The following is a 12,487-nucleotide window of genomic DNA, read 5'->3' as shown; positions in this document are numbered from 1 at the left end:
GAGCACCAACAACATAACTCGTTACCACGGTACTGGGGTGGATCTCAAAGCCTGGACAATAAACCACATCTATCTGCATGCGTAGACACTACTGGAGGAAGCTCTGCGGCGTCTCTGACCACCAGGTCACATGATCCAAATTGTTCGGTTCCACACGGACCCCCTCGGTGGGTTATTAAGTGCTATGAGAATGAGGAAGTGCTTTTAGGTAGATGAACGCTACAAACGAACTCCTGTGACCAGTTCAGCCCCGAACCCAAACGGGACGAATCCACCATCATCCTGCCGATCGGACCCGGCAGAGAAGAGGACTTCAGAACGCCGCGAGGACCTCCGGCCGTGTGCGTCCACTGAAACACGAATGTCCCGGCGCCAGGATGCTTCTTTATTCATTTTTGGTCCGGCTGGCTGGTTCCGTTCTGCCAGAGGTGAAGATGATGAAGTTTTGTGGTTGTGAGGTCACAGTACGTGACCCGTGAGGAGCGCTCTCAACACAATACAACAGCGAGGAGGATAAGCAAGACGGGGAAAGAGGAGGAGGTGGGGAGGGAGATCCAGTTTTCAAAAAGAAGGTGCTGTGGGGTGAAAGGCCTGACAGTTACAAAACAAAGAAGGAAAAGAAAGAGAAAGAAGCGAGCGTTATTCACACACAGCCATCACGACTGTGGACTGTTCTGGGCAGAGTTTAATGAGTCTGTCTGGCCCTCCTCCTCCTCCTCCTCCTCCTCCCCCTCTTCTTCTTCCTTGTCCTGCTCCCCCTCCTCTGGATGTGAGGGGCCGTTGTGCCTACCCTGCCCGCCTGATCCCACACTGTCCCTGGGCACGGTGGGACTCCCGGCCCCAGGCTTCGCCGGGCCCCTGGAGGTCTCATGTCTGTTTGCCGGAGACAGGCTACGGCCCCTCCCCTTTTCCTGAGTGTCACTGTCGGCCCTCCGCTCCACCGCTGAACACTTCTTTATCGTCGCCTTCTTCTGCTCCCCTTCACCTTCCCCCTCCCCCTCCTCCTCCTCCTCCTCCTCCTCCTCGCCCTCCTCTTCATCGTCATCGGAGTCGATGCGGTTGAGTCTTTTGCGGACCGGACGATCCTCTTCCGACGTCGACGTCTCCGACTCCTCCGAGTCCTCCGACTCGTCCTCGTCGTCCGTCGAAGGACGCCTCTTTTTCAGCATCTGAGCGAGCCGCTTGCGGCGCTGCTGCGACAGGATCTCTCTCCTCTTCCCTCGGCCCATCTTCTCCGGGTCCTCCTCTCTCTCCGTCCTCCGTAACCTCCTTGCCTTGTCTTTGTCAGTCTTCTCCCGCTCCAGGAGTTTCCTCTTCAGCCGCCTCCCTCTCTCGCGCTCCTCGTCCTCGTCGTGTCTCCTTCGCTTTTGTCTCGCTCTGTTTCTCCGGAGGTCTTCCTCCTCTCTTCTCCTCTTGTTCACTCTTCTCCTCTGGTCATCCACCTCCTCGTCTTCATAATCATCATCGTCCTCCGTGTCTCGGGAAGAAGGCGACGCTAAAAGGAAAGAAAGAAAGAGGGAGGATTTAAATCTTCGGTCTGAGCCGACTCATCCCTCGCAGAGATAACACAACCCAGAAAACGTGAATGTGAGTCAGAGTGAACTAGTGCACACGCTCAGAGTGAACTAGTGCACACTCTCAGAGTGAACTAGTGCACACTCTCAGAGTGAACTAGTGCACACGCTCAGAGTGAGATCTGAGAGATGACCGACCGTCGCTGAAGTCGCTGGAGAGATGCTCCTTGCGAGGTCTGCCGCGGGGTTTGACCTTGACCTTCTTGGCGGAGGCCCGGGAGTTGTCCGACGACTCCGACGTCTCTCGGTAGTTGACCTGCTGCCGCTGGCCGCGCCTCAGGCCCCGCCTCTTCTTGTCGGCGTCGCTGTCGGTCATGTCGCTGTACTGATCTGAGCCTGCAGAGGACGAGGGACAGTTTAGATGTCCCCGTAGTGAAGCTTGCTTCGTGTCTGTCCCCTATTTGTGGGAGCTCCCTTAACGACAGGGATTCTATCAACTCTGCAATCCCCCTCGCCGTGCACTCACCCATTTCTTCATCGCTGTCCTCCTCCTCTTCCTCGGAGGAGCGTCTCCGCCGCCTCCTCGGCCGCTTCCTGCCCCTGTGTTGGGTCCTGCTGGGTTGCTGCTTGGGCGCCCCTCTCACCGCCCGTTTGGGTCGGGACCCGCTGTCCGCGCTGCCCGCCTCTTCGTCTTCCGCCTCGTCATCCTCTGGCCCTGACGCAGCGAAATCTTCATCCTCTGAGCTTTGAGGGGGAGGAAGAGGAAGAGAAGTGTGAACAAGGAGGGAGGGAAAGAAACACAGGGAGAGAGGAAAGGTGTGTGTGTGTGTGTGTGTGTGTGTGTGAGAGATACCTGTTGCTGAGCATGAACTCGTCTTCACTCTCCGCCGCCGTGCTGTCACTCTCCAGGTCGTTCAGTCTCCGCCTCTTCCTGTTCCTGGCAGAGTGAGCCTGGCTTCTGATTGGTCGCTGGCTCCCCTTCCCTCCTTCCTCTGACAGGATGGCGCCGATGTCTCGGCCCCGCCCCGCTCCTGCGTCACAAAGGTGGGTTCAAGTCAACATTAAGGGGAAACTTTGGGGAATCAGGAATCTCTACCTGCATGGCATCATGGGTGATGAATGTATACTGAACTTATTGTATCAGACTATATATCTATATCAGGGTGGAAATTATGATGATAATATTGTGGATTCTAAACCCAGGTCTATATTTTACATACTGTGGTTCAACTCTTTCTAGTCCGGATGTATTGATCATCATAGCTGCTGAAGTATTAAACAGCGTGACGTCTCACCTCCACAGAGGTCCCTGATGTCCTCCTCTATAGCCTCGTCAATGGCATCGTCGAAGTCATCAAACCTGCCCCACACACACACACACACACACACACACACACACACACACACACACACACACACACACACACACACACACACACACACACACACACACACACACACACACACACACACACACACACACGTACGATGAAGGTAAGTCATCACTGCATGTGTACTGTACTGATCTGGCACTGGAAGCAATGATTGAAGGACTGAGTTGTGGACCAGGAAGTCCATTCAGGCTTTCCCGCCTGTTCCTTTAACCCCCTCCAGGCCACACCCACCTGTAGCTGATGTGCTTCCTGGTTCTGGTTGATCTCCTCCCCAGATTTTTGCTCTTTTTGGGATCTTTCTTCTTCGTCGACTTCTCCTCTTCTCCCTCATTTCCCTCCTAAAAACAAACAAACAAACAGTAGATAATAATAAATCATGGCAAAATATGAGCCAATATTCATTTTACATCAAACAGATGGCCAACATGTCAAGCTTGGTTTGAGTCTGTTTAGACGGTCTAATCTGTCCTGTGCTGCGTTCAAACGTTGGAAATTGCTGACTGAACTACTGCTTCCCTTGAGACGCCACCATAGTGCTAGAAGTGCAAAATGTGAGCAAGCTTCTTCCTTCAGAACCTCACCTTCACTCAACCAGAAGTTAAAAGTAGTAGGATGTGAAGACAATGACTTGACGTAGCAGGAAGCCTTATGAATAAGACTATGCCACTGGTGGAGTCTACGGATGGACAAGGCAGACCGTCCAACCGATCATAGAGAGCAATGTGAAGAAGCACTACGATAACATTGAGGCCATGTTTACACCGATGTGTATTCTAAACCTTTCTACTCACAGGGATGATGTTCTCCACACTGATTCCCACGTACACCAGCCGCTCCCTCCTGCACAGACGGGGAGAGAGGAGGGTCAATCCAACGTTTTGATTTGAGAGCTTTATTTTCAGAAAGTCGATCAGTGTGTGTGTGTGTGTGTGTGTGTGTGTGTGTGTGTGTGTGTGTGTGTGTATACCTCCTCTCTGCTCGCTCTCTTTTCTTCAGAGCACTGTCCAGGTTCTGCAGCTGCTCCTCCAGTTTCTCACACAGCAGCTTCTGAACGGAGGAAACCAGAAGAACACATATTAAACGTCTCTTCTACAATGTCTGCAGACGACACAGAGGCTACGCTCAAATAGTTCCTGATTCATCTTTCAATTCTTGAATAACTTCGTTCTCACCGGCTTGTGTTAAAAAATCTAAATAAAATTTTATTAAGCTTATGTCAGTCGTGTCAGGGCTCAACCATCGGACCATCGATGTGAACATATGGAGAAAGAGGACGGCAGCCAGCAAACCAAAATCCCCCTCTCCATCTCTCTCACACTCTCTCACACACACACACACTCTTACATGCTGGCAGGGGGGACAGAACCACTGTCCATCTGGAATCAACATGAGCGGCGGCCGCAGACAGGCGGTGTGGTATCCGCTGTCACAGGAGTCACACAGCAGGATCTGAGGACACAAACGCAGAGCGTCTACAGTGAGACTCTCACGGCGGAGACACTTTGAGACACTTTGAACCGGCTTTACTTCCGTCAACATTGATGCTGATGAAAGAGCTGACTCAGCCTCTCACCAGTTCGGGGTGGTTGGGCAGGCCACAGTGACTGCAGGCGTCCTCGCTGGGAATCTCCTCTGATTTGCACGATTCCTCTGAGTCGCTCCCTCCCTCGCTCTCCCCGTCTCCCCCTTTCCTCCCCCCGCCCTCCACCTCCTCTCCCTCGTTCAGTTTGCGTCTCTTGGTGCGAATGTTGGACCATCGGGGGCGCCGATGTCTCCGTTTACCCTGAGAGAGACAGAGAGAGAGAGAGAGAGAGAGAGAGAGAGAGAGAGAGAGAGAGAGAGAGAGACAGAGAGAGAGACAGAGAGACAGAGAGAGAGAGACAGAGAGAGAGAGAGAGAGAGAGAGAGAGACAGAGAGAGAGAGAGAGAGAGAGAGAGAGAGAGAGAGAGAGAGAGAGAGAGAGAGAGTCGACCGGACAAAGGTTTAACCCAGCTCGTCTGTATTTATTCTGACGTAGACACACGTTTAGAGAGGGGTTACCTTCTGTTTCCTTATGAGCCCAACAGGTGCTGTTTTGTCATCTTTCTTTGCAGTTGAGCTCTGCTCCTCTTCCTCCTCCTCTTCCTCCTCCTCCTCTCCCTCCCTCGTTCTGCCGGGCAGCGCCTGTTTTTTTTGCGGTTTCTTTCTCTGGCTGTCGGCCGCCTTCGAGCTCGGCCTGCAGGTTGGCAAAGCAGACGATCTTCAAGAAAAGAGGCATAGACAGCACTGAATTTAACGTCAGATTACAACAGTCAGACAAACACAAAGAGTAAATCAAATCCCCCAATTTCATGAATCTCATCACAGACATACCGGCAAATCCTTGCAGATCTCCTCAGCAGCCTTCCGTCGTCTTGCGCCTCCTGCTCCCTCTCCTTCTCCTCCTCCTTTCCCCCCTTCCCCTTTAACTTGTTTCTCCGGTGGGGGGGGATCTTGATCTTCAACCTGATTCCTTCTTTCTGGAGCTCAGAGGAGGCTTCCTCCAGGGGACCCTGCTTCTCCCCTGATCCCAGGCCAGCGTCCTTCACCCTCACCTGGGCAGCCAGCCCGCCGTTGACCCCCTCTCCCTGGTGGTCCTTTGTGTCCTGCCGGTCCGCTTTTAGAAGCGCAGCGGCGCTCCCAGATTCCGCCTCCGACTTTCCTAAAGTGCTTTTATTCATTTCATGGTCATCCGTACCTGCTTCTTCTGCTAAAGGGTGTCCAGACACCTCTCTCCTCCTCTCGTCCACGGCGTTATCCTTCTGTTCGCGACTGTCCGTCCCCGTGTCTGACTGCTCTGTCCTGTCTTCACCCAGGTCTCCTGCCGTCTGTCTGTTGGGGTCCTCTAGGGACAGAGACAGCGGGGAAAGGCTAACAGAAACTACTTTTCTCCCTACAGCTTCAGGGAGCGGATCACATTTTAAGGATGGCGGTGACGGTAGTTTTCTGGCCGTTTGAGCATCTATCACCGCAGGAGGAGGAGGAGGAGGAGGAGGAGGAGGAGCAGTGGCTGCTGCTGCTGCTGCCGCCGCCTCCCCTTCCACAGGTCCCTTCCTCACCAGCACCGACTGCCGGCTGACGTCCCTCTCTTCCTGCTCAGCTCTGGAGTCCCGCTGGTCTACAGTGGGCCCGTTCTGTTCCTGCTGCTCGGCGCCGGGGGCTCTGTGGCGCTCGGACGGGCTGCGGATGACCCCCACGTGACCTATGACGCCGACTTGACCTATGACCCCTATGACTCCGTTTTGTCCCTCTTTGTGCGGCGCGGGGAGGAACGTCCTCCCGTTGCTCAGCTCCTGCCTGGATGCGGTGACCACCAGCTGCTGCTGCGGTTGTGAGGCGGCCGGACCACCAGGGGGCGCCAACGAGCTGGGCAACTTCCCCTCTTTGCCGTCCTTGGTCTGGATCACTGAAGGGTTGCAAACAATAATGCTGCTGCTGTTGTTAGTGTTGTTGAGGTGGTTGCCTTGGTAGCTCTCGGCGATCTTCAGCTCCCTCTTCTTCAGCGGTATCTTGGCCTGCTGGCTGCTCCTGACGACCGCCCGCTCCGCCTCCCCTTCCTTGTTTGTCTCCTGTTTCGTGGCGGTCGCGCCTGGCGCCATGACGACCGACACGGCGTTTTTGGGGGCGTCGGCCTCCCTGGATTCCGACTTGATGACGGTGGTGATCGTGCTCACGCGGTTGTCGAAGACGGGCGGCGATCTGCGGTCCGCCTTCTCTTCTTTCACCTCGGCGTCGTCCTGCTGGGCGGGCTGCGTCTCCTCCAGCTTCACCACTGCCAAAGAAACACAACAAAACCGTTAAAACAGTGTCATCACATCGAGGACGAGGATGAAAAGTGCTCTATAAAGTAGGTTTATTATTGTGACACGTCATCTCTCGTGACACCAGCGTAAAGCAGGACCAGTAGCTTCCTTACCCATGGTACCTTGTGTCAGGGGTTCCTCCTCCTTTACAGGGTCCACCTTCTCACTGTCAGTGTGCTCCTCGGCGGTCCTGGAGGGTTTGGAGCTTCCAACGGCCTCATCCCCTGAGTCGGCAAAGCACAGACACAGAAACAGTGTTGTGATTTCTTTAACTTAATTCAGTACTTCACAATACATCTTGGCCTCTTGGGTATTTTAACTTGTTCATACACTGTTGTTACTACTGCAGGGTGACACAGTGTTCATTCTGGTGTCGGCCTTAAAAGAAATCCTCTGGGCTGCTGCTGCTGTAATCTTACCATCCAGCATACCTTCATCTTTCTCTGTGGGGCTGGTGCTTCTGGAACCTGCCTGGTCCTGGTTCTGGTTCTGGTCCTGGTCCGGATTCTGTTTTAGTTCAACCTGAGACTTCAGCAGCTCCAGAGCCTCGGCCAGGTCGTTACGATTCCTGAGAAGACGGTTTGGATAAGTGACAGACAGACATTCTGATAATAATATGTAATGAGATTACTTTAATACAGCCGACGGGATCGCCTGGATGTTTGGAAGTGGGTTGCATGAAGTACTTAAACCAGCAGTACAGCTGTACATGACTTATTTTAGGAAAATAAGATCCACTTTGTAAAGAACTACATTGATATGAACAGAGATGTGCTGGCAGCCTGAGACGCTGCGGTTCCACCTGTCGACACACTACGAGAGGAGCGTATTTAACAGAACTGTAATACCTGACGATGCACTTCCAAGTGGATCCGTCCAGGTCGTCCTGCTCCTCCGTGTACAGCCGGATGTTCTGCTCCTGGTCCAGCTGAAGCCAGTACATCAGGCCCTGCTTGTCCCGACCGACGGGCTGCAGACGCATCTTCTCCGGGTCCTCCTCGTTGATCGCCGTCTTGAACTTCAGGTTGTCGTCGAACTGACACTCGCAGAGATACTGCAGGGGGACCGAATGAAACGAGAACGGGGTTTAATGTGGTTGTTGCAAGTCTTTCAGATGCAGGTAGCACATGGAGTGAAAGCAGAGCGGGTCATACTTTGAGGATGCATGACTTGCACTCCATGGACATCTCCTGGTAGCCCTTCTGTTCCAGCTCCCATGCCCAGGTACTGTTCAGCTCCTGGCAAACCTGCAGGAAACCATGAATAGATGTTGTCACTGCATACAAGGCTGTTTGCACAAGTTCTCTGCCTCAAAGCTGATATGACCGGTTCATTATTATTTCATACGTCTCCTCCATCTGTTGGCCTAAACACAATTAAAGCTCCACAGTTAGTGTGGGAACGCACTCTCCTTAAAGTTACTGCAAGGAACTTATTAATCTGTGTTGATTTTGGCCGGTCCCTGTGGACTCAGGTGTTTCCCAGAACCAGACTCCCTTTAGAAAACCTCTCATTTTACTGCAGCAGAGGTCTGACAGTCTGCCCCACTAAGTCCTGGTCATGGTTCTGCCGTGCCTCCCTTCCCTCCAGCGGGCCCAGCAATATGACCTGGGCCAGCGTGGTGTCGGTGTCGGCTTCCAGCGGGAACCAGCAGAGTAGTGAGGCGAAGCGTCTCTTTCCTCCTCCTGCCGGAGATTCTGAACGCAGGTCGAAGGCTGCAGTGAAGCCGGATCTGGGTCTGTCCAAGTTGGACCGGTCTCTGCTGGAGGATCTGGGTCTGTCCGCAGTAGGCCTGGTCTCTGCAGGAGGCCCTGCTGGAGTCTGAGCTGAAGGAGATTCTGGTGAACCTGAATGATTTCATCTGACCCGATGACACTGATGACGAGCATTAAGATTAACTGTATAGAAACAGACAGTCGTCTCGCTGACGCTCTCGTTTACTTATGAGGTCATATAGAGGCGTCAGTGTTCATCTGAGACCGTTTCATAACCCGTTAGAAGTTCCTCACAGTAACTCTAAAGCTCCTCAGGATCAGAGTGAATGACAAACATGAAGCTGTGACTGCGCTCCATCCCACTGAAGAGCGCTGTGAAGCCGAACACATGACAAACACACAGAGCCCTCACCTTAGCCAGGTACTTCTCCCAGCGGTCAGTAGTCACAGACCTCCCCAGTTTTCTGAGCAGCTTCACGTGGAGCTCCACAAGCGGTTTAGGAACTGCAACAAAGACGATTAGACACATTAACTTTTCACAAGTCGCTGCCACGACTAACACTCATCCTGCCAAAGTGCCCTGAAGCAAGAAGCCAGCTGCAGGGTTGTCGTTTGATCTCATACCTCCCTGTCCAGAAAGGCTTGAGATCATTTCCCTCCTGGAGGTGAATCACATCGCAAAGCACAGCCTACAGTGTAAATACCAAGTGTGCTGCAGTGTTGTGTTCATGACAATATAGAAAGTAGTTCAAGATTCAACACAATACTGAATGTGTGAAACTTCAGGTCAGATGTTCCCTCTGTTCTCCATGATCAGTGGAGATAGTTGTGTAAATGTAAATGCTTATGAAAATATCTCAATCAAATCTCAGGTCGTCTTCAAGGGACTCATTATAGTCTGTAAAGATCAAACCACGTTCACCAGTTAAGACTAACAGCTAAGATTAATGCCAATATTTTATATCGTTCACCAGTTATCAATACGGAGTGTATTTTTGTGCCGTTTCAGAATAAGAGTTGAAATCCTTTCTTCACTAATCTAGGTTTGATGAGAATGTTCTGTCACACTTAGAATAAAATTATGTTCTACGACTTTTTATAAATTCCAAAATTCATCACATTGTGGTCTTAATATCTTGGAAATGTTATTATTAATAAGAGGCCTCAGTAAACAAAAACAACTACTTTGACATTATGGATGATTCATTCTAGACTGCATCAAAACACACCTCTTGCCAGAGTCTCTTTTTTACCCTTAAAATGTACTGTTTTTTACGTGTGTTATTTTATTTTTTTATTAAAAATGAAAGACAATTATTGTGTGAGGATTTATGATTAATCTGTTATAATACTGTTAAAAATGATCTGCCTTCAAAATAAAATCCCATTGGCATGTGTAACCCCGCTATAATAACTAAACATAACGTAACTCAAACATAACGCTCTAATGTGTGGTCTGGGTGAGACCATTACGGAGCCCACGAGCTCACAGGAAATTGCAGTTGTCTCTGCTGCCTGGCACAGTGAACTGAAGTTTTCTACGTTTACTTATCTATTTCTACAGCAACACAAACTCAGAACCCCGACAAAGAAAACGCAGTCAATCGTGTTAATCGTGTCCGAGTCTGAGATGTCAGAGAAGTATAACAGCTAACTGCGGCGGAAATGTTAGCCGTTAAGTCTTAACTTCATTCTGTAGAACGCTACGGTACCGAGGCTAACAGAAGCGACATAACTAACAGTTAACGGTAATTGAACACAAGCTAGCTATAAAGCGAGACTGGCTAACGCGGTTTGCTAAGCTACAAACACGACAGTCGCGAGTATAAATCATCTCTTTCTGACAAACGATAACGCGGTAAAACGAGCGGAGCGGTCTGTGTTGTAGTTTGACTAAAAGTTGGATCGTCGATGCTAACCAGTTAGCAGGGAGCCAGGTTCCCTACTGCGCCTGTGCAGATTTGACAGTACCCTCTACCAACGGCCAAAAAAAATAAATAACATCCCTTGTTTTTAGCTAACATCAGTCGTTCGGTTTTGACAGCCGTCTATGGCGCAGGTCGAGGGGAGAAAACGATCCCCTCGTGAGCACACGGTCGACACAAAGACACAGGGGACACTGATGTCATTCCAGACCCGACTGGCTGTGAGGCAAGGCCGGTGAAAAATTACACCTGACAACGCTCCGGAGCTAGCTGGTTGGCTGTGTGTGGTCACTAGGCAGTGCTGCATCATGGCTCCCCCACCAAGTGTAGCGTGAACAGATCGATACCAGCCTTGACAACACTATCGACGATCTGTCACTTGACTCCAACTTAACTCCGTCTGGGTAACGTTCGCGAGCCCATTTTTTACTCCCGTCTGCATCCGTCTCCCCTAACTTTACACAACACAAAGTGTGTTGAATGTGGAGTGGGGCTAGCTCTACGTTAGCGATCTACGTGTTCTCTGTCCAAATATTCACTCAGAAACTTGGACAAAAAAACCCCGCGTTTCTACTTCGAGGGGAAACTGCCTCTGACCCGGGCCAAAATGTGCCTCAAAGCGTAGAAGCTCGTGAACTAAAGCCCCAGTCTCGTGCTGCTGTTGCCGGGCTACACACTCTACGTTTTCTGAATTCCTCATCATCCTCACGACGGTGATGGTGGTGGGGGACCCCCTTCTCCTTCGGTTCTCGAGTGTCGCAGCTCTTCTACCACTTCTTCGCCCCACCACCACCGCCGCAGCCACAGCTAACCACCGATCGCTCACCTGTCGTTGTGTCCCGCAGATACCGCTCCATCTGCGGGAAAGTCATCTCGGGCAGATCTAGCACCGCTCCGAATCGCTCCAGAAAAGAACAGACCTCCGCGAAGCTCGGGCAGAGCGCCGGGCCGGAGCTTCTCGCCACCACCGGAGCAGCCATCTTTCCAGGCGGAGAGAAACAGGAGGGGAGGGCTCGCTGCTAGGATGCGACTGTGCGCGAATGAAATGAATGGAGGGAGTGAAGCATCTACCGGTGTCAAGCTGGACAGCACGAGAGCGCACGGCTTCCGCGTAGCATTTTCAAAATAAAACCACTTTAAACAATAAAACGACAGTAAAGGCTGTAGATGACCGAATATAGTTCCGCAGACTACACGTAAATCCAGTTTATTACGCTTAACGAAGGAGTGTAGGTATTGTTCTTGTTTTTGTTCCCTTAAGGCAAACATGGTATGCTCTTATTTTAGGGAAGCAATACATCCCTTTCCGGTAACGGAGTGCCTGTCTTATAGCAACTTGACGCAGCTGCGAGAAGTTGGGAGGACCAGGGAGGGCAAAGCGAGAAATGCCCAGAATTCAACGCGATAGAGCAAAAACATTTCAAAATGGTTTTATGTTCCTGTAACGATTCCAGAATAAGTAGCGTTAGCCTAGCATGTAATCACTCTTCAAAGCTAACGTGGGTGTGAACGTCACACTGACGCTGCAGTGTTATTCTCGGTGATCAGTTTGATGAGTAGAACGTGTTCTTTATGAAACAAACGTCTCTTCCATGGAACCACAGCACCACTGCATGCTGCGTAGACAGTCACGCTGCCTGTGAGGATGCTGCCTTCACAGACTGTTGGAAATATCTCAACCACAAATATATAAACCATACGCACAATGTTGATATCTTGTGTTTTTTCCGCAATTTATCCGCTGAGGTCGCTAAAGTTGATGTTTTTAATGTTGTATTTATTCATTAATTATCTCGTGGTTACAAGTGTATCTTGTACACGCAGTAAAAGCATCGTGTGGGACTCTGTGAGGATGAATTTATACTGTTTCACATTATTGCAGCTGGCGAAAAATGACGTTTTTATTTTTCCCAAATAGTGATTTCTTTGGTGATTTTCTTAATTTCAACATTTCATGCTTGAGTCTAAAACAAAAGTATCTTTCATGGGCAGTGGTGGAATGTCTGTCATATATTTCACTGTAGGCCACAATGTTGAGGTACTTGTACTTTACTAATTGTATGTCTACTTTATACTTCTACTCCACTACATCTCAGTAGCAACTCTTGTATACTTAT

General features: G+C 50.7%; 1 protein-coding gene across 3 annotated transcripts; it reads right to left on the bottom strand.

The window, feature by feature from the left end:
• Positions 1 to 325: 325 nt before the first annotated feature.
• rsf1a (remodeling and spacing factor 1a) lies at positions 326 to 11,392 on the bottom strand. 3 transcript variants are annotated; one of them, XM_068716665.1, is made up of 18 exons: positions 11,197 to 11,392; positions 8,858 to 8,949; positions 7,885 to 7,977; positions 7,579 to 7,784; positions 7,150 to 7,298; positions 6,844 to 6,954; positions 5,262 to 6,699; positions 4,950 to 5,148; positions 4,482 to 4,691; positions 4,253 to 4,357; positions 3,876 to 3,955; positions 3,700 to 3,748; positions 3,140 to 3,246; positions 2,810 to 2,874; positions 2,368 to 2,545; positions 2,041 to 2,258; positions 1,713 to 1,910; positions 326 to 1,495 (listed from the first exon to the last, which is right to left on the bottom strand). In XM_068716665.1, the coding sequence occupies exons 1-18, from the start codon at positions 11,348 to 11,350 to the stop codon at positions 657 to 659; spliced, it is 4,491 nt and encodes a 1,496-aa protein (XP_068572766.1). In that variant the 5' UTR covers positions 11,351 to 11,392; the 3' UTR covers positions 326 to 656. The 3 variants fall into 3 exon arrangements, with proteins under 3 accessions (XP_068572766.1, XP_068572768.1, XP_068572767.1); XM_068716667.1 differs by having other exon boundaries at positions 4,950 to 5,124; XM_068716666.1 differs by having other exon boundaries at positions 7,162 to 7,298.
• Positions 11,393 to 12,487: the final 1,095 nt, after the last annotated feature.

The sequence above is a fragment of the Cebidichthys violaceus genome, unplaced genomic scaffold (genome assembly GCF_023349555.1).
Source record: "Cebidichthys violaceus isolate CVI_PGR_0920_01 unplaced genomic scaffold, fCebVio1.0.p SCAF_1, whole genome shotgun sequence".
Lineage (NCBI taxonomy): Eukaryota > Metazoa > Chordata > Actinopteri > Perciformes > Stichaeidae > Cebidichthys > Cebidichthys violaceus.
This window is presented reverse-complemented; position numbering and strand designations above follow the sequence as displayed.